At 34.3% G+C, this 25,537-nt stretch overlaps 2 protein-coding genes across 7 annotated transcripts; both read right to left on the bottom strand.

The window, feature by feature from the left end:
- Positions 1–1,333: 1,333 nt before the first annotated feature.
- Positions 1,334–5,390, bottom strand: LOC102629976 (protein BRASSINOSTEROID INSENSITIVE 1). The gene has a single exon (XM_006464452.4). It carries the CDS (start codon positions 5,121–5,123, stop codon positions 1,557–1,559), a length of 3,567 nt encoding a protein of 1,188 aa, XP_006464515.1. The 5' UTR covers positions 5,124–5,390; the 3' UTR covers positions 1,334–1,556.
- Positions 5,391–15,520: 10,130 nt separating this feature from the next.
- Positions 15,521–23,116, bottom strand: LOC102630270 (UDP-rhamnose/UDP-galactose transporter 4). 6 transcript variants are annotated; one of them, XM_015528416.3, is made up of 7 exons: positions 22,907–23,116; positions 22,578–22,656; positions 21,834–22,076; positions 20,810–20,994; positions 20,497–20,697; positions 19,964–20,125; positions 15,521–16,121 (listed from the first exon to the last, which is right to left on the bottom strand). In XM_015528416.3, exons 3-7 carry the CDS (start codon positions 21,964–21,966, stop codon positions 15,798–15,800), a joined length of 1,005 nt encoding a protein of 334 aa, XP_015383902.1. In that variant the 5' UTR covers positions 21,967–22,076; positions 22,578–22,656; positions 22,907–23,116; the 3' UTR covers positions 15,521–15,797. The 6 variants fall into 6 exon arrangements, with proteins under 6 accessions (XP_015383902.1, XP_015383904.1, XP_015383908.1 ...); XM_015528418.3 differs by having other exon boundaries at positions 21,834–22,039; XM_015528422.3 differs by having other exon boundaries at positions 21,834–22,014.
- Positions 23,117–25,537: the final 2,421 nt, after the last annotated feature.

Raw genomic sequence — 25,537 nt, 5'->3', positions numbered from 1 at the left:
AAAAAAAAAGTAGCTATCACTTTATTATAAAGTTAGTTGATTATTAACTTTATGCATGTATTATATCTCAATAATTCATCTTTTATATTTATGCATCGTTCATATAAGCCCCATCAGTTGTGTAATTTATGCCATTTAACCACTGTACTTCCAAATGTTTTTTATGTTATTATAAGTGTTGTAATACATAGAAGCATTTGATAGGCACAAATAGTTTTACACAATCTTAGTGTGAATAAATTGATATGACATGAAAAAATTAATTGAAAGGTAATAATTATTATTCTATTTTAATTATGTGAATGCGTGATATTTTATACAATCAATCTCGTATTCTATAACAATTTGTATACACTTGTTTGTATAAGGTGGTTGTAGTTCTATAATTAATCTTTTTACAATGATTTTGTATCGCTGAATTATTGACGACAACGCAAAACGTTTAAGTTGTTTGGTAAGGACTCAACGATAGTATTAAAGTCTATCACGTGTCTTTAAGAGAGATCACTACATATTATGGATGGGCTAATACGATCAAAATAACTATTAGGAATCAATTCCTAATTTCCTAAAGGAATACTCAATAACTATAAATTGCCCATCTTTTGGCTGCTTTTCAATTACTTAAACTTAAGTGCGACACACAATAAATAACCTAAAACTTGGAGAATAGTTGTGTTTCCTAAATGGCTATAGGACCACAAACAAATAATATAGGTCCGTTTATATTGAAACTTTAACCCCACACTACAAAATCGAAGCGCATTGAGTCATTGGCTCATTTCTTTCTCTTTTTTTTTTATTTTGACCACGAGGTATTCTGGAGAGGGCCTCAACTGTGGGAGGCACTTTTAAGCCCGTACCACAATTCAGACTAGAAGTCTCTGCTCGAACCGAGAGGCACGGGTTCTCCTAACAAAGGCGACTTCCCTGCGACTCGAACTGGGGAGCAAACTCAATCAAGCCACTTAAGGGAATTCCATTGCCAGTGGAGCCAACACTTTGTTAGGTCATTTCTTTCTCTTTTATTCAATCACTACCAAGAAAATAGACCGCCTGTTACATACAACAAACGCAAATCACAACCCCCATTTGAGAATTTAATTTTTGATGAATTTTTTTTTTCACAGTATATTTTGTATAAAAATATAGTGCAAATTTGGACGCATACTATACATGAATGGAACAAAAGTAAAAGAGAGTGTGAAAACAAAATCATAATCATGCAGAAGAAAGATGATGCCAAAAGAAGTCTCCAGTTGGTCACCATCACTGTAGTGAGGTCACACATAAATTGATCGGCCAAAAAATTTCATCATAACGAAGCAAAAACTAAAGAACCAAGATAGCATAACAAACTTGGGGTTGTATATTTACACATTCGATAACAAAGTTAAAAGCAACTTTTTTTTTTATGTATAAATAACAAGAATTTTCAAAAGGGATACAAAGATTACATACACTAAATGGTAGAGATACCAAAGGCAACTTTTTTGGTTTTCAAGTGGGAAAATTTTGGGGCACTGAAAGAATGCTTGTCCTGAAAATTGAATGGCCTAAGGCTTGGTGCTTAGTTCTGGAGCTTCTTGGATGCTCATCTCTACCATTTCGACTGTACCGAAACCTCCTTCATCAGTGGCAATAGTAGATTGCGAGTCAAGTCCTGAACCGGCTTGGATTTCTTTAAACATTGCCATAACCTGAATCATTGTCGGTCTCCTCCATGGTCGATCATCCAGGCAAGCACTCGCTACATGCAAGTGTTGAAGAAGCTCAATCTCGATGTTTGGATCCTCTTTCATGAGTTCTGGATCAAAGACATCGCTTATTTTCAGCTTCGCATGCTGCTTTACCCACCCAACTAGGTTATTGTCACCGAAATCTGCTGAATCTGTTGGCCTTTTTCCCGTTAGCAACTCGAGCAAAACTACACCATAACTGTAAACATCGCCTTTCGTCGAACATCTAAAGCTTTGATAGTATTCGGGAGGGACATAGCCGGGTGTGCCTGCTAGCGTACTGACACTCAAATGTGTATCCATCGCACTCATTAGTCTTGCCATTCCAAAATCTGAGACTCTGGCCTCAAAGTTTTCGTCTAGCAGAACATTGCTCGATTTCATATCCCGGTGGATAATGTGTGGGATGCAATTGTGATGAAGAAAAGCCAAACCTCTTGCTGACCCAATTGCAATCTTCCTCCGTGCTGCCCAGTTCAGCTTGATCCCCACTTTCTTTTGGTTGTGTAATACATCTTCTAAGCTTCCATACCTCATGTACTCGTATACCAAGAGCCTCTCTTCTCCTACCTTGCAATAACCCAAAAGGGGTACAAGATTCCGGTGCTTGATTTTCCCTATTGTTTCCATTTCAGCTGTGAATTCCCGATCACCTTGTCCGCTGATATGTATCAGTTTCTTGATAGCTACAGTACTTCCATCTTTCAGTTTAGCCTTGTATACATCACCAAAACCACCAGAGCCTATAAGACTGTCATTGTGGAAGCCGTTAGTGGCTTCAAGGAGATCTGCAAAGGTCAGCTTTCGAAGGGGCTTCTCAAATGTGGCAAGGTTGATGCTCAGTGCTTCTCGTGCTCCAGTTAGCTTCCAGCTGGTATTTGCAGTGCCTGAATGAGAACGGCTATCAATATAAACATCAAGAGCTGATTCTTTCTTTTTCCTCCTTTTTCTTGTTTCCACAACAACTATGATCAAACCAAAGATGCAGAAGAGAGAAAACAACAATCCCATAGCAATGCTCCCCGCGAGAGAAGCTGGTCTCCTATGAGACTTCTGATGCCGAGAATTAGCACTCGCCCCTGAATCTTTTTCACAAGGAGGAAGAGGTAATCCACAAAGGCCTGAATTGTTCAAGAACTTGGCCGGTTGAAAAGTTTCAAACTGACCCATTTCAGGAATCATACCAGTGAGTTGGTTGTTGGACAGATCAATCTCATTAAGCAACGTAAGCGAACTCATGGATGATGGAATTGTCCTTTCAAGCCTGTTGCTCGAGAGGTCAAGAATGTTAAGACCTCGTAAGTCTCCCACCTCTGTTGGAATAGGACCAGAGAGATTGTTATGGCCCAAATTCAAGATGAAAAGATATGACATAGAACCAATCTCCTTCGGAATGCTACCCGACAGCATGTTGTACGAAATATCAAGAAACATCATCGATCCATTATGGTTAAATGTAGGCTGAGTGTGACCTCCATATACTCTAGTGAAGTTGCAGGGGCTCCTGGTGGAAATTCTGCTCAACCGCTCAGCTCTAATTCCTGCAAACTCGAGCAAGTTTCCAGCTCCATGACACTCTTTGCTACCATCATTCTTGATATACACATACTTCTTCCCCACAATAAAGTTAGCCGCAATTTTACCAGATTGCTTGAACAATGCAGGAGGGATGGATCCATTAAATAAGTTGGTATTAAGATCCAACCATATCAAGCTTCGACAATCTCCAAGCTCCGGAGGGATCCTACCATAAAAGGAGTTGTTGCTGAGTTTGAGAATGGCGAGGTTCGAAAGCTGGCCAATCCAAGTGGGAATTTCACCACCCAAATGATTATTCGACAATGAGATCCAATTAAGATTGGTGCAGTTGCTCAAAGCAGCAGGCAAGGTTCCCGTCAACTCGTTAAAGTCAAGAAACAGAGTTTCCAGTGTCTGAATGTTGCCAAGCTCTGGTGGGATCTCTCCATGGAGCTGATTCAACCAAAGCTTCAAATCCTGAAGTTTGGAGAGAGACCCCAAGCTTGAAGGAATAGTTCCAGTAAGATAGTTGAAGCTTAAATGGAGTGAAACAAGCTGCGAACAGTTACTCAGAGTTGAGGGAATAGAGCCTAGTAACAAATTGTTTTGAAGAAACAGCTCTTTCAAGCTGTTCCTAGGGCCCTGACACAAATTATGAGGAATTGCCCCGGAGAGATTATTTGAACTCAGATCTAAGGTCTCCAAATTGGTGAGATTTGACAAAGAATCGGGCAAAGCTCCAGTGAAATCATTAAAAGACAAAACCAACTCCTTTAAGTTGCTCATTGACAAAAATATTTCAATGGGCAATTCACCAGAGAATTTGTTACTAGATATATCAAAAGATTCCAATGAAGAGCAAGAACCGAATCTACTGGGAACTTTACCAGACAGATTATTTGAAGAAAGATCAAGCTTGACAAGACTTGAACATAAATCAGCTAGATGCAAAGGAATCTCCCCTTGAAACTCATTGTACCCTAGGATAAGATACTGCAAATTTGAAGCTGACGACGCCACAGGAATTGGCCCCGAAAACAAGTTGCTTGAAACATTCAAGAAACTCAAGTGCTCACAAGCTGAGATTGCGTGCCCAACATCACCGGTAAACTTGTTAGCTGAAATATCAAGATGCTCCAAAGCTAAACAGTCTCCAAATGAAGGCACGGCCATTGAGAAATTGTTTGAAGACACATCCAAGAACTGCAAATTCTTGCACTTGGACACATTTATATCACCAGTAACTTTGTTCCCCTTCAAAGCCAACTGCTTTAACTCATCACAACCATTGAACAAAATCCAAGGCACAACGTTGGCACCTGAAATCTTATTGTAAGAAAGATCAAGCACCTCTAAACTGAGCTTCAAGCTACCAGCCTCTCTCCCTGAAAAATCAAGTAGATTACTTGACAAGTTCAAGAATTTCAAGCTTGAACAAGAACCCAGATAGGAAATATCAGACAAAGGACCGGACAGAATGTTTAAAGACAGATCTAATGAGCTCAAAAATGAGCTGCACCTAGATCCAGCAGGCAAAGAAATGGTGCCAGAAATGTTACTATTTTTCAAAGAGAGAGTTTCAAGGGTATCTAGAGTCAAGAGAAAAGAAGCAACAAGGTGAAAATCAACACTCAAAGTAAAGGGGCTCAAGTCTATGGAAGAAACAGAAGCTGCTTTGCATGAAACACCTTTAAACCCACATGGGTTCTGGTTAGGTGACCAGTTTGGAAGCACTGAAGGGTTTGGTAATGCAGCCTTGAAGCTAAGAAGCTGCTGCAAGTCCTTGTTTGGGGAGGAGGCAGAGGCTAGAAGAGAGAGTGAGATGAAGGAGGAGAAAACAAGGAAGAGAAGAGAGAAAGCTTTCATTTTTGTTGTTGTTGTTGTAGGTTCATACAAAGAAAAGCATTTAGGGTTTGAAAGCTTTCATTTCAGTTTACTTGTTTTACTGAAGAAGAAGAAGAAGAATACAGGGAGAGTCAAAAGACGGAACAAGGAAGGTAAGAAGGGTATTTATCAAGATGTGAAGAAGAGTGGACACAGCTGGTGCTCACATGCCATGTGACCCATCTTACTCTCTATATTTCATTTCTTCTCCATAATCTTCCATCTATTAATTCACTTCCATTATTATCAATTTTTTTTAAATGACTGCTCCCTTTAATCTTCATGTACAAGTACAACTATTTGTGAGAGGGTAACGTCTTCTAGCTTCTAGGTCCCTGACTTTCAACAAAATCACAAATTAGTCAGATAAAATTTTGTACCTTTTCACGCATGTCACTACCACAAAATTTTAACTTTACTGTTGATTGTTAATTTGTTATACCTATGAAATGAGCTTTATCCAAATACATTCTTGTTTCAAGCTTTTTATTAGTACAATAACAACAAATTATCAATTTCTTTTACAAATTCTTAACCAATATGATGCTAGAGTTATTAGTGTTAGTTGAATCAATTGATAAAATATTTTAGAACGGAAATATTTCTCAAGTATAAATGTATAGTCTTTTTATACGCCAACCATAATTGAACTTATATGATATATACACATTAAATTTTTAATTGTTACGATGCATTACATTTCACTCAATCCTAAATCAAACGTGTTTATTAATAATTAAGTCTTCGTACTCTTGTTTTCTTTAATATATCAAACTAATTGAGTTATATTTCGGAGTTCGAGAATAATAAGCTATATGTAATGTCTAATTCCTAAAAAAATTGATTTTTTTTATCTCATAGAATTAGGAATATTGAACCTAATGTTGATTTTACTAATAAAATCAACCGTAATTTGACAGTAAAAATCATCATGAAAAAATATAACCTGACTTGTTTGTAATTTTTTATAAAATTAAGGATGTGGGTGTTATTATCCCACTAATGATGGGTTTGCCTTTCTGGGTAGTTTTTCTTCACTTTGCCAAGAACGTGAGACTGGGGATGGAATCAGCTTCTTTTAATGTCAAAAAAATGGCTTCTCCTTCGGCTTCATGCTAAAATCAATAAAAGCTTGCGTGTGTTTGTGCCTTTTTTTTTTTTGGACATAATTTTATTTTCACTTTATTTTGTGTTTATTTTATCTCTCTAGAACTGTCTCTTTGTCTCTCTAGCTTTTTCGAGCGTACGTGTGATGAAAGATTGATCCATCACTGTCAATGAATAGAGATTCCAAATCTACTACTAATTAATTACCGCATTAATTAATTATTTATTTAATTAATTGGAATTGGGGGTCTTTTTGTTCACGAGGATTAATCTCACTCATTTTGTCTTCTAATGCTTTTTTCTCGCAAGCAAAAGCACTCAATTTCTGACATTCAAAAGCCATTAAGAGCAATAAAGGCCAAGCCCTCATGTGCCTCACCATGTTTTCTGTTGAGTCTTGGCAGATACAATATTTGTTTGTTTTGCTTAATTATAGCACTATGAATGCTTCCATAATTTGTTTACCTTTTTTATTGCAAATTTTATTAAAAATAATATAACATATAAAATAAACCGAGAAACAAATATTAAATATTTACTTTTGATGCCTTTTATATAAATAATTTGTTAATAAATAGTTTCTCTTAATAAACACTAAAATTATGAGTGTAAGTTAATTTAGTTCGTAAAATTTTTAAAAAAATCAAGAGTTTAAAATTCGTTCACATAGATGAAAAGAGAAATTAGCTGTTTAGTCGTTACATTAAATTTAAAAAAACACACATCCACATAGAAAAAGAGAAAATCTAAATATATTTAGACTAAATTTAAAAAATATTAAGAAATTTTTTTGCGAATTCCAATAATTGCAAGGCACAAACTCATGGGCATAAAATGGGCAATAAAATGCATTTTAAATTGCAAAGATAACATATTTCTATTTTTCTTTTTAGGTTTTTTTTCCGCAAATAATAAATATAAAATCATTACTAATAGAAAAAAAGAAAAAGAAAGAAAATAACAGCACGTAAATGACAAGATTATAAAAGTGTCACTGGCGCTCGTGTATCTAAAAGACTGCCCCAAACACTGACCTTGAATTTATTATTTCGTCATACCCTCCCACTCTCCTTGTAGAGCGTGCACACACGCCCCAATCAGCAATGAACCATAATGGCACAGTGCACGGTAAGTGACAAAACCAAATTTATTTGAATAATGCCTTCAGCCTCACCAGCCACCACAAATCTGACGGCTCACTTTAACTTTAAATAATAGGTCCGTGTCAAACACGCGCGGTAACCAGATTCTCTTTCGTAAATAATTTATTATCTGTACTATGTACTACAGGGTCCACTGTCCGTCTTTCGTAATCCTCGCCGTTGATTAGATTGACGGTCCAGATTTTACTGTACGCAGGAACTAATGAGTGACCAGTTGGTGTCTTGTACAGAATCTAACAGTAAATCTAGTCCTCATGTGTGAAATTACTTTATGGCACTTGCCTGTCGAATGTCGTTAAGGCTTTTAAGGGTACGAAAGTAAATTCAACTATTTCAGGCGCCATTTAACAGACGTTGTGGTTGGAGAAAAATTTTGAGGAATGAGCTGTCACTGTGTTGTCGCTTTCCTTTTTCAGTTTCGAGTTTGATAACAGTTGATGACGTGGACATAGTCTGTATGGGCCCCCAGTTGGGCTCTTATGGCCCCGCCAAGCGTCCATTAAGCCGACTTCTTCCTTTTTTTTTTTTTTTTTTTTTCAAATACTACAAATGGATTTTAGAGTAAAAATCCTTCCATAATGATAAAATGTGAATTTAGATTTTTATTAGATCCTTGATCGTAATATCGGTACATTTTGTTATAGATATAATTTATGCTTAAGTCTCTCGACCTTCCCCAATTCACCTTAGATGTTAATTTATTACAAAGGTCGAAACTTAAAATATATTTAACAAAATGAACATATTCTAATGAGCTCCTTTAATAGAAATAAATTTTGTACGTTAGTAGTTGTAAAATAATAATAATAATAATAATAGTTTAAATGTACATCCTATCGTAAGAAAATTCAAATGAGTTGCCCTTATTGCTTTAATTTCCACCCAATTTTTGTTGCATAAATGGATTGAAATAATGAATTTTACAAGTACAATAATAAAGTCATCAAACAAGAAATAACTCTCAAAAGATGAAGACAAGCAATTTCAATTGAGTAGGTTCAATGTAGCCGATCAAGGGTCCCAAGCGAAAATGAAATTGGCTACTTAAGCTTCAATCAATATGCCTAGAAAAAGAATGTTTTTTTAATGGGGTGGGTAATTAAAAAAGTTCTTTTATTTGATCCTTTTAAATGAAACCAATAGATCGTTTTCATTGATTTCCTCTCACATGCATTGTTTTTTTCTATTGGAAATGTAAGCCATTTAATAGTTCTGAATTTAATGTAAAAACTATTCAATCACTTTCTTTTTCCATGTAGTATTTAGTGGGGATGAATGGACGTGAGTGAGTGCAAGAAGCAAATATCTTTAGAGAAATTAGAATCTCCTAATAATAGCATTTGTAAACATTTAGTAATAATAACTCTTTAGAATCTATGAAATTGTTTTTCTTTTTTTAATCGCGAAAAACAAAATTTTTTTTTAAAAAAAAGATTATTATTGTGAAATATTATTTGGCTCCCCACCACTTGGCATACGTGCGTGGTGTAAGTAACACACACCAAGCCCAGCCAATTATTGAAGGGCGTGTGGCACAACACACCAATTGTGTAGTAAACGCCACCCACAAGTTGCCATTTGTCAACGGGTGATTGGTGCAAGATTTAGTATGATATAGGTGGCGAATCCTTTGTAATTGATATCCCATCAATAACGTGAGACCGAGAGTATAGAAGCTTGGATTCTATATTTGGCTTGTCCAAAATCATTTTGCTTCATTTGACTTTCTTATAATTTATATTACTTACATGAATATTTGGATACTTCCCAATTAATTCCACAACAGTTATTAATTTTAGTAACATTGTATTTCAACCAAAAATTACGAAACATATAAAAGAATACCAATATCTTCTTATACTATGTAAGGTTTGCTGTGTTTTTGAAAAATATGTTACAGTAAAATCTTCATAAAATAATATTGTTGGGACTACAAAAATTATTATCCTAGCAGAAGGTTATTTGTTTATCAATACATACAAATACCAATAAATGAATATTTATCAATTGAACAATTATATATATATATATATATATATATAATCTAGTATTTTCATTGGGCCGTAAGAGATTTGAAAAAAAAAATATCTTATACATTTAGTGAGATTATTAATTTTAGTATGCTAGTTCGAGTCAACAACGGAAGATTTTACTATTTAATCAAGATTGTTAATTTATCAAATATTCAATTATCAAATTTTTATCTTATACGGCCTTCATATACAAATCTTTTACCCAAAAAAATAAAATTAAAAGTCACATCGATAATGAGTTTAGACTAAAAACCTACTCTAATAAATTGATGAGAAATCTTTAATTATTTGCATGCTTTGTTTAATTCTCACCATTCAAACAACCATTGTATCATATTCTTGGTTATAGCTCTCCAAGATGCATTTCATTTTTTTCCCCCCCAAAGAAGACAGTTTTCTTCATTTCCATAAAGCATTTACAGAAATACAGAAAGTTTTAATTATTTATAAATTTAATATCTAAAATATAAAAAATAAATAAACTCACTTTATCTCATTTGTTTCCAAAATTTCTTGCAACCTTTTATGGTCAAATGATTAAAACCTAAAAGCGAGTATCGCCTAAAAAAATTCATTACTTATTTCACACACAATATAAAATAAAATAAGAAAGTGGGGAAAAATAGTGACAAATAAATAAATAAATAAATAAAATAATAATAAAAGTGATGAAATGCCTTCACTTAAGAAATTATTGTTAGATTACATGATGATCTGATGATCTGACCGGCAAATCTGTCATCATCCATCTCTCTCTGGGCCCCATCTTTTTCTATCATTCATTTTCCTTAACGTGGGGTCTACTTCAACTGAAGAGCTTTCTCGTTTCTCAACTCTCATCCAATTTTTTTGAATCAAATAAGTGGGCACTGAAATACATTAGAGAGATAGATAGATACTTGATGATCATGATCATGATGGGTGGTGATGATGATGTGAGATAGGGGACCCACAAGCTGCAATCAACACGTGCCCGTGTCCAGTGTGATGACGTGCCACGCAGAGGATTCTTATCGTAATTCCAAAAATATATCATTAAGGTCCTAATATTTTTATGTTTGCAAATAGTCGTTTAGTTTATATAAAAACTAACGCTAGGGACACTTATATTACAAGTTATAAAATATATGCTCCATTTAATAATATATGATAAATATTCGTACTTAGATGATAATTATTATAAATTGCACGCAATCAAGCGAACGCTCACCATCGAGCGGTCTGACCCTTCGTTCACCGACAGGTTGGCGAGGCGGCAGCGGCTGTCACTGTTACTTTAGCCAAATATTAATTGTGGCGTGTTTGGTTTTCACTGTTTGGGCAACTAATTTTCTTTGTTTCCAAAAGCCATTTATTGCTAAGGATGGGCATTTGACCCAAATCCAATATCACGAAAGGGGGGGAAAAGAAACATCACACGTGCGCAAACACGCGCACTGCAATTATTGAGGGCCCACTTGAATGCGACCATGACCCACTATTTTCGGGTTGTTAGATTATGTGCATGCACGCATACATTCGTAGGAATTAAAAATTTTGAGATCTTCTTCAAATTTTTCGTTCTATTCGGTCAAAGTACAAGTAGTTTCGATTGACTTGGAAATTTATTAGGGTGTAGTGATTCATCTATGATGTGAATGAATTTGAAGTTTGAACTAACTAAAGTAGACTTGTGAAATTTGCAAGAGTAAATATGTTTTTGACAAATTTAAAGCTTGTATTGTAACAATTGAGAGCTACAACTTAGTTCGACATTCAATGTTAGATTTGTGATATATAAAATCGAGATATATATAATTAGAACAACAATTATTTTACATTATAATGTGAACTTGTTATGCATTTTTTTTAGTAGAATTAGATATTTTATTGAAATCAATGGACACTTTATCGTAATAAATTAATGTTGTTATTATAAATTAAGGATGTGATTGTGGTACCCATATCACATAACTTGGACACTATCATATAACTAAATTTTATTGACTTTTATTGACTTTCTAATCATTTGATGATGTCTAAATTATAAGATAGAGGTACCGTAATTAAACATGTCAATATCCATATACTTTATCGATACAATAGTCGAATTTATTTATGGGTATTGCCAGAATGCATCATTTATAATAAAAATCGTCACAACTTTTTAGTTATTTGATAACAAATGTTTGGTTATTTATAAAAATATTATTGTTAGCACACATTGCCTGAATACATAAGTTATATCAAATATATTTTTGCCAAGAGCAAAAAATATACCTGATGTTACTTAAAGATAATTCAACAAGGTAAATCCCTTTAAAGTTAGAGAGAGAGAGAGACGGTTAGAGTGAGAAAGACTGGTGTGAACTGTGGAGGATAAGAGAGAGAGAGAGAGAGACGGTTAGAGTGAGAAAGACTGGTGTGAACTGTGGAGGATAAGAGAGAGAGAGAGATTTTGTTTAATGGAACAATAAATAAGTAAATTAAATTGAATAAGATGATATTAAATCAGCATTTGTGGGCAATGTTGGGTTGGAGAGGGAGTGGAAACGGGGGTGGGACACACATTCTTTTTGGTCTTTCTTTGTATCAAAATGGGGAAAGTACAAAAGAAAAGATGAGAATGAAAAATCAATGCTACACGAGAGATGACTACTATATGACATTATAGGTGGGCCCATCGACCCGACCCTTCCCCTAATTATTTTGCTATCATCAATATTCAATAAGAGAGAGGGATCGAGGGAGGGAATGATTGAGAATAAAGTTTAATGGCATTGGGTTGGGGTTGGGCCCATCACAAGCCCAAATGACTCTGCGGCCCAGATAGAGGTTGAAGACTTTAAGTTTATATCCTAAATAAGCTTAGGAGTATTATCCATTAATGGACTAATAATTTCATGCGTTTAATTAATATCTCCCTCTGCCACTTCTCTTCTTGACAAAACACACCTCCATCTAATAAATAAATCTCTATGCCAGCCAAACACGCCCTTAAGGCCTTAGAAAGAATATTAATTGTACAAGCAAAGTATAACACATTTACACATGTCGATGTTGTTGTGTTGTTGCAAGCTAAGCAAACATGTATTGGTCAAAAGCGTGTCCTTTCAGATGACAACAAAGATGGGTCATAAAATAGATAATCCCGCTTTTGATATGCTAGTTCAACAAGAAAAAAATTTTCTGCTGAGATTCCGAACAATGAATTTGGGTTCCTGGTCTCCAAAATCAAACACCATATCCACCAAGTAGAAAACTTTTGTGGGTATTTTCCAGCCTTTTCTGACAAAAAATTAGGCTTGCAATGACTTGTTGCTTGACATTTGGAACGATCAAACTAAATTCCAAAACTGGCCTAATTTGAACAACCTCTGGCGTTGGGGCACTGTTGCATAAAGAGCTTTATCTTTTGAATTTCGTGCATTAATCTAGGAAAATGATTGGAAGTAGTCGTTTGGCTAGAGACTATTTGAGAGATATTAGAGACTGTCGTAAAAAGCTATTTTAGATTTTGGTTAGCATCCACTGACTCTTGACAGCATTGAGGAGAAGCACTAAAATCAAAATAGAGGGACTTGTTACATATACAATGAACTGCATATGAAAAATGGGATTAATATTTAAAGGCCCCACTGGTTAAGGTGAAAATTCTCAAGAAAGTGGGAAAGTGACTTTCCCTCAGGTGAAAAATTAAATGGAGAATTTTGAGTGTTTAATGAGTTTACGAAATCGGTTGATGTTACATCCTCATCACCATAATTCAGCTTTCCTTTCTGAAATAAGCAATTAATGGTCAAATTATGGCCAAGACAATCAATCCTGTCCTTTCCCGGTTGCTTCCAGGAAATGGCCTGACAAAGCAAGCTTATACCATTGCTATAAATACTACAGGGCCCTACGGTGCAGCTGCTGTAGAAATCATATTAGTTGTACCGCAAAATGGAACGTTACACACTTATATTATGATGAAGAGCCTTCACTAGTGCAGATGTTTGCATTCTAAACTGGAGATTATAGCTAGACCAAACTGTTTTAACTACTACACAATGTTAAATCAGAACTAGGCAGAACAAGCAAACTTCATTACTTCAACATGTAAACGTCCGCACATAAAAATTCTTAAAAATACGAAACCTTTAACTCAGAAGTTTCACAGGAAATGAATATGATAAAAGCTGGGGTATTAAGTACAGGTATATATCATGATCAATTGACCATATTTGAAACGTGCAGTTCCAAGGATAATGACTGATACATACAAACATACAAGAGTACTGATGATACAAGTAAGTTGGACTACCAACTTAACACATCGAATTTCAATTTGATACGTAAGACTTGCAACCTAACATATAACGAACTGTTTCAAGGGCAATGATTAAGATGAAAACGGGGGCATTTATAGAAGTACATTAGACTAGTATGCTTGCACATCTTATGCTAAAGTAAGAATTAACATCTGACACATTACATTTGCAATTTGAATGATTGAATTTCCAATATTCTCTTGATGCCCTTTTATAAGCCAAATCTAATTTTAAATTGAATAGTGCTACACTTGAAAAGTTACAATACAAAGAAAGCTAATTGATGTGACAAACATGTGGCCGTAACAAATCATCATATATGACAATGAAATGACAAAAGTTACCATTTGACACACAATATCCTATGATGAAGCCAAGTCGCATGCCACAACAATTAGATCCCAAGTTTGTAAGCATTGTATGCATAGCATCATTGCTTTTAGGTTATATTAACGAGTGCTTGGTGCTATTGAACAAAAACTATACACACAGCAAAACGTCGTGTATGTGGAGTGTTTAAGACAAGGAATAACCACCTTACTTTAGCCCTAACCTTATAACACACCAAATTTTTCGTTACCCTAGCCGAGTTTTTCTTCGCGTGTCTCAAGCTACAGGTTGTTTATAAAAGTTCCAAATTGGAAAAGTTTAGAGTGTAACAAACTATTTGAGACATATAATGAATAACTTGAGAAATATAACAAAAAATTTGGTGAGATAGAACGTTAAACTTGAGCTCAAAAAGCAACATGACTTTATGTTCCAACCCAAAACAAGGCCCACGGAGCACGTGCACGTGTGCAGCAGGTACCAAACACAACATTAATGGCTGAATTAAACAAAATATCAACAGTTTGAATGAATGTATCATTCCACATGGCTGAAAATGAGGTTCTATTAAAGATTTGGCTTTGATTTTGGCTTGTCTAAGTGATTCAAGTGCTCGGTGTTAGAAGGCAGTTATAACTGTAATGGGACCACTAATTGCGAAACATACAAGAATCTCCTGTATAAGCTCAATTATTCAAGTTCAAGGCATTTTCTCCAAGCATACCTAACATGTTACATGTATCAGCATTAACTAAGCTGCTTTAATTTCTCACATAGGCAATTAACTTACTAGTCCAAGTTCCAATACTACAACTTGACGTTAGGTGGCTTAGTTGTTTCTCAGGAACAGGCAATTGATGAGCAGAAGCCAAAAGACTAGCCCTGTGTTTTTCATCGCAATGTCCAAACAAGGCATTGATCCATTCAAGAGAAAGTGAATAAATATTAAGTGTGCCCCTGATTTTGATATTTTATGAAATAAAGGGCATAGTTTCATTGGTTTGTCTGTTTGTATTAAACAGGTCCTCACCTCCTAGTAAAGGACCATGTTGTCCTCTAGAAGCTATCTATCATTACATTCACAAGGGCAATCTGGTCATTTTGTCAGGGACCTATTAAATAAAACATGGCAAACTATGTCGTTTATTTAGTGAAAAGCAAAAGATTCAAGGATCTAGATGACAAACCAAAACGAAATTGGCCACAAGGCTGAAAGGGTGTGTTTATTCTGGTCTGAAATGAAATCTTACATGATCAAGTACAACATGCGATTTCTTGATGAAAAAGGAAAATAATAAAAAATATATATCTTATTACATATGGGTAACAATGTGCATGTCTCAAAAAAATCTTAAAAGGTCGTGTAAGTTTAGATCAAGCAAAGATCCTAATTAGCATGTCTAATGACATTTTAGCAACTAAGATGAAAAAAAAAAAGAAAAAGAAAGGTAGTATGAAAGAAAAGACTCGTATTGAGTAATGAAATAAATTACTATGAAAGATATTATTCATAAAATTATCACTTTTACAGGGAACTTGCTTGCACTCTACTGCATCTTTTCCCTTGAATCAATTCTAAAACACAAAAATGAACTATAATTTAAAAAGAAAGAAAATTAATTATGATCAAGGATTCTGACCTTCTGGGTATAAAGAAATACTGAAATTAGGTGAGTAAGATGCTGAATTCGCTTTGTCTCTGTCTTATAACTTCCAATGGTCAACTAAACTCTAGACTTTTTCATCTTCTGAAGTGGTGGTCTCTGGTACACTCTGTTTTTGAGATTTAGGCAATGAAAGGCTGCGACGCTCCTTTCCTCCTGGCTTTGACGAGGCATTACCGTACCAGATCATTCCTAACACCGCGATGACCATACCCAAAATGACTTGCATATTGAGACCCTCTTTTCCAAAGAAGATGAATCCCAGAACCAGGACGAGAATTGTCTTCATATGGCCAAGCACTTGGAATGTCACAGCAGTAAACCTGCCTATGCAGATAAATTGGCTGAGGTTGGTGCCAACTGCTATGCTACAGGACAATATCATAAAGAACTGCACACAAAAAATAAGAGCCACCATCATTTACAGTAGTCAAACATGCTATAAGCAAATTCATATTATCGAAATATCATATGCACTTATCATATTTTTAATTAGCACCCGTCATGGGTAAGACTTTGCAATTGGATAAGGGCAATGCCACTTTACTATTGACACAGATTTTGTTAACAAAGATTTGCAGTATTAAAGCCAAGATTTTCATCCGAACTCCTCAATTGTACTGCATAACATATATCAAAATCTTGAACCTCCACTGAGACCCTGTATAAACATTGTATGTAGCTTCATAAGACAGCAATTTTGTGAACTAAGTTTTATGTCTTTTTTCATTTTACTTCAGAATTATCAATAAGATAGTCGCATTGACCTTTCCTTCATAACTGTTTCAGAGGCTGCCAAACAATATTAAAAAAGTCCCATGACTTTCTATTTTCACATGGGGACTACTGTAAGTACAAACTTGGTAGTCAGTAGTCTCTTGGTTGAATCTCTGACATCTTGGTAGACAGGTTTATCCACTTGTTCATAGTAAAGCTAAAAACTCTATGGAGATGAAAAGAAATCATAAACAGAGTACAACTTGTAAATCACTTATGCAACAAATAATGCGAAAATACTATAAAAGAACAGTAAAGAAAATCTGTAAAATCAATAATATATGGACGTAATCATATCAAAATTGTAGACTTCATCTCATTCCATATTATCAAATATTTGGGAAACTTCATTATTGCCCTCCCTTTCTAGTACTCTTCTATTTTTCCCTTCCAGTTCTTTATTTGTCATATTGTCCCCAAGGGTGCCTCATAAATGTTCATGAAGGTACACAACGCCCATCATACCCATGTTACATCAATCGACTAAGTTGGAGATGCCTAAAGGGCAACAGAAAGGCCCCAAAAAATGGGTATGAAAGAACGGAAAAATGCAAGGTTCTTCTTTGTTGACGGTTGGGAGAAAAGAGGGAGGTGGGTGGAGAAGAATATAGCCATAGACAGCTTTTACAAGGGAATAAAATTTCTACAAGTAACCAGGATATCATCAATTTAAACCACACAGTCTGTTATAATGGTTCAGAAGTAAATGCAAATAGAACTAGGCACCTTTAATATATAATAGAGAGCCTTCTTTCAATCTTCATATAAACAAAATCAATCTTAACGGCAAGTACTTAACCCCCCATTCCTTCATGAATAGTTCAGAAAATCTTATAAAAGGAAAAGAGTTAATCCTTTGTGTGTGTGTGTGTGTGTCTGTGTGTAGGGAAAACAAGCAGTGAAAATGAGCTCCAATGGATTAAATACTCAAAAACATGGATTCACAGCCAACCTTTATAGCATGCATAAGGCTTTGTAAAAGAATTCACGTTAAATAACTGACCAGAAAAGACAATATGAATTAGAGAAATATCGTACACATATCATTCCTAAAGCAAATGCATTGGCCACATCACATTGACTGGTGTACCTTAAACTTTCAACGTCTACGATCATGTTAACATTCTATCAAATCACCTATACAAGCAGAATAGTCACCAAAGCCTAATAACTCAAAACTAATTATGCTATTTGTAGCACAAGTAACCTAATGATTCCCATTCCCCTAACTCTGAAAGTTTCATAGCACTAGAAAACTGGACAATAATTTGTGTTCATTCCATAGAAATCTTAACTTCCCTTTAGGCCACGTTAAGTTTCATCATTGGCACAGCTAGGGGTGGGCATCGGATCAGATTCTGATATAGCATGTGATCGGATCGGACGATATTTGAGCAATCCGATCAGATTGGAATTGGATCGGAGTAGATCCGGGTCAATCCAATTGGATTGCAATACAAATTAATAAAAAATAAAAATTTAAAACCAAAAATATAAAGGAAATAAAAACTGAAATAAGTGAGAACCCTGAAATTCAATTCCCAAACAAAACCCAGCCGGCGGCCGCATCACACCACTCAAAAGCACCCATGAACCCTAACCAAGCCATGACCCAAGACCGTCCAGCTGTATCCGCCAGCCAGTCAGCCCCAATTGCCTCGAATTTTTATAAATTCTGCCTGTCCCCAATCCCCGCTCATTTTCTTCACGCATTTGCCTCACATTTCCTCTCTCCGGGTTGATCTTTTATTTTAAAAAAAAAAAATTCCAGGAAAATGGCTTTTACTGGATGCTGGATTTTTCTTGTTCGGTTTTCTCGATTTGGCATGCTTATGGAGGTGGTGGGTGAATGCCATTTTCTATGGTGGTGCTGATGCTTCAGGGACTATGGGCAAGTGTTAACACTGATGTTGTTCATTTAAAGCTTGTAAATTTTGGTGAAGCTTGAATCTTTCAGCTATAAATTAAATTTATTAATTAATTGGTGCTGGTGGGGCTTGTGGCTATGGGAATCTGTATAGCCAGGGTTATGGAACAAACACTGCAGCTTTGAAATCCCCCCCCCCCCCAACAAAAAAAAAAGGATAGCCAAAGGGCGCAAAAAGACCACAAATCCAGACTCATCAAACCTGAAATATCGTCCATATCGGAAATATCACCCAAATCCTAACTCATCCGTATTTAATCTCATCCAATTCGAATTCAAATTGATCTGAAATCCAATTGGATTGATCCTAATCCAATTTAATTTTGCCCACCCCTAGGCACAAATTTAGAGGTCACAACATAAGACAGCTTGCACACGTATCAAGGTCAACTATGCTTAATACGTGTGATATGGTTTAAAAAAGAAGACCTTCCTTGGTCTGTGATATGTAAGTTGAAATCTGAAGATGTGGACCACTAGTTTATTCACTGTAATGTGGCACTAAATTTGTGGTTTAAGCAGCTCGAACCTGCTGGTATTTCCTTGGTGATTCCAAGCTCTTGTTCTTAGATGTTAGACTGTTTTAATGCTTTGGGAGGAGGTGAAAAGGCAAGGGTACTATATAGAATAGTTGTGCTGTGGCAATTTTCGGGTGAATTGGCTGGAGAGGAACAGAAAGATTCTTGAAGATGCTAAAGAGGACGGCTTTGATTTCTTTTCAGATAAAGTACATTTTCTTGGGTCTCTATGGGCTTTCTTTCTACAAAGTTTACGGGGAATTCTTTTTTCTATATTTATCAAAATTGGGAAGCTGTTACCAAATGATGTTAGGCCTTGGTTTCTTATCAGTATATGTAAAAAGCTCTTGTTCTTAGATGTTAGACTGTTTTAATGCTTTGGGAGGAGGTGAAAAGGCAAGGGTATTATATAGAATAGTTGTGCTGTGGCAATTTTCGGGTGAATTGGCTGGAGAGGAACAGAAAGATTCTTGAAGATGCTAAAGAGGACGGCTTTGATTTCTTTTCAGATAAAGTACATTTTCTTGGGTCTCTATGGGCTTTCTTTCTACAAAGTTTACGGGGAATTCTTTTTTCTATATTTATCAAAATTGGGAAGCTGTTACCAAATGATGTTAGGCCTTGGTTTCTTATCAGTATATGTAAAAAGCCTAAGCAACCCCAAATGGATCATCACTCGTTTAATTGGTAAAGCCTCACTACTTCTGACCAAAGGACTGTTTCATTTCTAAATTGTACACTCAATCAACCACAACCACGACTGGGATGCAAACTATATGATGATTAAGACAAAGAAAAAGGTGAGTGATGGAGACAGAGATATTAAGAATGACGTGCTACATATACATGCAATTTTAAAATTTCAAAAGAGGAAATATCACATAAACTTGTTGTAAAATGACATAAACCATTCTGCCTAAAATTTTCCACACACGTATACATGCATGAACAATATAGAAGTGCTCATCATTATTCCAGATAAAATCAAATGAGCTCTGGTGTAAAACTTACCACGGATAGAAAACCATAGTTGTAGGCATCAACTCTTTTACTTGTCAACCAGTAGTCCACAAAGGGTCCCAACAGCAGCAGAGATGCAGCTTGGGCAGGAGCAGTATGCCCCAATAGGTTGAAAGATCCTAGATTATACTTCCTCTGAAGATAATGTACATACTGCACAAACATAAAAGATTAGATGGATAACATGTAGCGACCACCTTGTGAATAAGAAGAGTGGCTATAGGGTGATCAACAGATGAACAGTTGAACACCGCCCAAAATCATTCAAAAACCAAGTATAATCCATGTCATTAATATGTCACAACTTCCCCCATGAAAGATGGTGAACTACCATATTTTATAATTAAATGGTAAGACTAAAATGTATGATGCATGTATACAAGTATATCAGAGTAAATACTAAAAAAAAAGTGTAAAACAAACCTAAATAGAATATGCAAGAAGCAATTTTATAGTACTACCAAAACCCAGTAACTCAGTACTATTTGTATGAGGATCTGGAGTTTGAATAAAAGGTTACTTACATACTGCTGCATGGCTGTGCTCCAAACAGCTACAAAGGCAGCTATAAAACCTTTGGCATTGACACTCACATCTGTAACAGTACAGACTCCAACACCAAAGAGAACTAATAGTATGCTTAGCTTTGTGTCTCTAGAGTATCGCACTTTGTCCAAGACAACTTCCAGAAAACATGACACGGGGATCATACTCAGCTTAGCAATCTGATAAAAGATACTGAGATAAGTAAATTCCAAATTTCCCAAAAAATAAAAAGTTAATTAAAAAATAAAAAGACAAAAAGAGAAAGAATTATCTCAACTCTCATAGACTGACCTGATAGAACCCCACCGAGTTCCACATTAAACTCACATTCATTCCCACAATAGAGAAGTTTGCAAAGACAACAAATCTCACAAGTTCAGAAAACGGAAGATGAGAGGTCTGGATATATCCCAGCCACCTAAGAAAAGTAGTCAACATGGTGGTTGTGGCAAAATGCAGACCAGTTAACGTTGTAGCTGCACAATATATTGAAAACAATATCAGAGCTTAGACAGAGTGCTGAGGTTCGTGTGCAGTTTAGTAATATTTTTTAGTTTTAACTAAAGCAAACATTGTTGCCATACAAACAGTCCTGGTGCCTTTTCAGAAGCCATACTCCAATAAATCAGGTCAGGCTTCTATGGATCTTTCTTACACACACACACACACACACACACACACACACACACAAGCGGGTACATATGGTGGGCATATATCCATACATATTACATCTGTACACACAGAAAATAATTAAATAAAAAACTGAACAGGAAAAAGAATTAAATCAAATTACAAACTGGGAAAAATTTATTAAATAGAAAGACATTCGAAATAGGAGAAAATGCAACAGGGTCCAGTGGAATCAAAGAGGAACCAGATTTTGTTAATGGAGACTAAAATAGATCGAAAGCCCATAACACTCTTTTCCTTTGCCTTCACCTAAAGAAGAAACGACGAGGGAAGAAAAAGCTTCAAAACAGAATAACGGAAACAAGTGACAAGTAGGTCATGCATTAGCAAACCATTGTTACTCAATATTACCCTTGAATCAAGTTGTTTTTTTCTTTTCCTTTCTTTTATTTATTCATTTGAAATAGTTAGAGCATACTCTTACAACCACGTTCAATGGGCATTATCGTTCAGTTCTCATCCATCTATCCCGATAACATTAACAAGTATTGAGAACTGGGAAGACTATGAACCGAAGAAACACAAGTCAAGTGGCTAGATTTGTTCAGGCAAAAAGAAAGGAAAAAAATTAATAATACTAAGAAATAATACAAAGCAGAATCTTTATAAGTCATAAGGGATATACCAAAACTGAAACCGTATGTAGCCATCAGGGCTTTATTGACCATGATTATTCCAACAGATGTGACAACGTTGAACATCCATGCGGCAACATCTGTAGCTGCCTTCCTGTCAGCGGCCTTGGTTGTTGAAGACATTTTTGTTTCGTAGCTTCCAATATATCAGCAGAGTCCTAGCTAGTCAATCTACATGCAAGTAAATATTATACTCCTACATCAACAGCCAACGGCACTATCAAAAAAATTACCTGAAAACAAACAATAAAAGAAATATAAGAAAAAACAACATTTCCTGCCGGTATAAACAATGCTGTTTTTCCCTTTGTTTTTCCTTTTTGTACTTTGAAGAAGAATACATCATCATCAAGACACAGAGTAAGCCAAAAAAAATAAAAAATAAAAATGAATAATAAAGTACAATCAAACATAATTAGTGTAATAATTAATCATTCGAATTGTGCGATCATAGCTTGTTGTTCTATAAACTTTTATACACTAATGAGAGAAAATGGCGACCATAGCTAATCATTTAATTTTAAATGTTGATTGGCGATTACAATTTCAAACAATAAGTAAAAAAAATCATTTAAAGAAATTCTATAAATCTATTGCAGTTTCAAACTTGTAACAAAAGTTTTCAGCATCTCATTAAAACAGAATAGAGATCATAGCTTGTAATAATAAAAACTAAATCAATCGAATGAACTAAAAAAAATATAATAAGCTAAAAAATTGAAGCAAAATTATACCGTTGACAAACAGATCCAACACGCTTTAACGGTCCACGGCATCAATTTCACAAAGAATGAAGAAAAATCAAGTAAAATTCTGAAAAAAACAACGGTTTCAAAATGATAAGTAACTTGCTATATCTCACACTATACAGAACAGGAAACAAATAAAACAAGTGATTCATTTCCAACTTCGATCATGACACTCTTTATACGAAGCAGAACATTCAATCCAAAACAAAACAAGCAAAATTTTCTCTCGCCAGAAAAAGAAAAAGTCATTTTCCCGAGAAACAAACAGAATTCTTTTTTTCCACGAAATTAAACCGAGAGACAGAAGCGGATACCTGGAAGATACTTTACAGAAGAACAAACGAGAGGAACTTCGAGCCGTGAGCCACGTCAGCAAATAAAAAACATTCAGCAGAAACGAATGAATCCGAATAGAAGGAACTGCGGTTTTTGTAATCGAAGAGAGTTTCGTTTCCTCGCCATTAAAAGTAAGAGAGAGATGGAGAGAGAAAGAGACGTAAGACAGCATGAAAAATTGAAAAAATTAAAAATTAAAAGTTAAATGAGTTTTGTTTGTTTAATTATTTATTTATCTCTGTTGATTTTTTATTTTTTTTAATGATTTGAAATTAATTTCATTACTTGTGTCCACGTGCTATGAACCTAAAAAAAAAAAAAAAAAAAATTGGACACATTTTGGAATAATTATTTTTATTGGATCTTGCTCTTATGAGCTAGTCGACAAGTAGTGGTGTTCAAATGACGGATCTTGTTCTTATGAAGTTTATTTATTTGTTTATTATTAATAATTTTATCTAACCTCACTATTATTTATCATTAATAATTGTTATTATGAAAATTAATTATCATTTTGAGAACTTTTAATTAATTATCATTTTGAGAACTTTTAACTCATACTTGTGGAATACAAATCGCAAATTATTAAGAGTGAGTTATGAAGGGGGAAAAAAAAAGAAACTATTAAAAAATTTTCTTTTTGAATATTTAAAAGTAAATTTGATTTTTTTTAGGTTTACATATTCGAGATGTACAATATCTTATTATGATTTAAAAAATAATAAAAGATTTTAATTGTAAATATATTAAAATAAAAAAAATACGTCAATAATGAATATTATTATTAAAAATAAAAGTGAATATTTACTAATCTTGTTATTATTTTAATGTTATGTTCTTGTTGTTACTATAATTAACCTATCTCGTGTTGTAACTGCAACTCGAGAGTCAATTGATCATGGATGAATTCCAAAATTACTCATAGACTTTAGGGTACCCAAATAATGAGAGAATTTTTAAGAGATGCTTTGAGAATATAATTTCAATTTATCATAGAATGTTCAATATTTATTCATATTTCAATATTTCTCTTGTAGATCGTGTATTCATGTTCGTTCTAAATTTATTTTTATGAACCAACTTTGAATAAATTGTAAAATAATAATTAAAAGATTTACGAGTTAAGGGTCTCTAAATTATTTAAATGTATTAGAGTTATGGCATAAAGTGTTTGTAGGTTTTGTACAATACTATGGAAACGGTCCATAAAAGTGTCCTTTTCTTTTTTATTGTTAGGCATGACTTCTTCAGAATTTTCTTAGTGGCAAAGTCATTTTCTAGTTGTTTTCAATTGTTGCCCGTGTTATGATTGTTTTGATGCCAAGCGTGGGAATTTTTGTCATTTTTTTTTTCTCCTTTGTTTGTGAATTGTGATAGCTCCATTTGCGGCATGACATTGAGTGAAATTGTTAGGTCTTTTGAATATAAACTTGCCCAGGTTGGGGCTGCTATTGTGAATAATTTTGGTCAATTTGTTTTCCATGATGTTCCAAAATTCAAAAGAACATGAAATTTTGATGTGTATAAAGTTTTGTGTTTAAACGATATTTCAAGTGCTTCTTTGATTTTTTTTAAAAAAAAAATGATATATGTTGTTAGTTGTTTCATGTAAATATTATGGGCAGCTTTCTAAATTCGAATGATGAAATCATGAAATTTTGTTTTTGGACTCCCTAACATTCAATAGAAATTCATAAAGCAAATTTAAGGGAAAAAAAAAGGTCAAAATTTTAATTTTTTGGTCATAATATTTAGAAGTTTATTTTTTTTTAAAGATATAAAAAACTCATAAGCTATACAACAAAATGTTTTATTCTATAAAAAAAAATCAATTTTCTTTTTAGAAGATAACTAATTGGCAATAAAGTAGCATAAATTTAAATTTATTTTGATGAAAGACAAAAATAATAAAGTGCCCAAGACGTTTTATTGATCAATTTTTTTAATTCTTAGTTGAATTTGTTATATAACACACATTAAAAGCTAACAATTTTAAGTGCCTTTATTATGTTAATAAAGTGCCCAAGACGTTTTATTGATCAATTTTTGTTTAAGTTTTAGTTGAATTTGTTGTACAACACACATTAAAAGCTAACAATTTTAAGTGCCTTAATTTATGGCTTAAGAAACTTTATTTACTTTGCGTATCAACAACATAACTCTCTCACGTTTTATGTCAACGGCTTGATTTAAGGCAAGCAAGGTACTTATGATCAATTCATTAATTTTTTTCTTTAGAGTAGGATTACATATTCTAAAGATTTTTATCCAAAAAAATTATACTAAATGATATGACATTTGTTAATTGGCTGGGATCATCATACAATTAACTCCCACTAAATTAACGATGCCTACTATTTAAGACGAAATTTTAGATGTTTATCATTACTTTTTTTTTATCCCTTCTGAAATTTCTTTTAATATTTCATTTAACTTTTTTTTTTATATTATTTTCAAAAGGTTTAGATGGGATGAGAAAAATCTCATATGATGAACATAACTCTTGTCCTATTATTTTAAATTCGGTGATTGCAGATACAAAATATATCTATAGTTTATGGAGCTACAACAAAAGGGCTTTAAAATTTGGTGACTTGAACTTGAGTAAT

This window comes from Citrus sinensis, chromosome 7, assembly GCF_022201045.2.
Source record: "Citrus sinensis cultivar Valencia sweet orange chromosome 7, DVS_A1.0, whole genome shotgun sequence".
NCBI lineage: Eukaryota > Viridiplantae > Streptophyta > Magnoliopsida > Sapindales > Rutaceae > Citrus > Citrus sinensis.
Note: the sequence above shows the minus strand (reverse complement) of the source record. Positions and strands in the feature narration are given on the sequence as shown.

Excerpts from the sequence above, each read along its gene's own strand:
- LOC102629976 (XM_006464452.4), bottom strand. The coding sequence starts at position 5,123 with ATGAAAGCTTTCTCTCTTCTCTTCCTTGTTTTCTCCTCCTTCATCTCA.
- LOC102630270 (XM_015528416.3), bottom strand. The coding sequence starts at position 21,966 with ATGTCTTCAACAACCAAGGCCGCTGACAGGAAGGCAGCTACAGATGTT. Across the intron at positions 20,995-21,833 it reads TACATACGGTTTCAGTTTTG|CTACAACGTTAACTGGTCTG; the intron begins GTATATCCCTTA and ends TATATTGTGCAG. Across the intron at positions 20,698-20,809 it reads ACTCGGTGGGGTTCTATCAG|ATTGCTAAGCTGAGTATGAT; the intron begins GTCAGTCTATGA and ends ATCTTTTATCAG.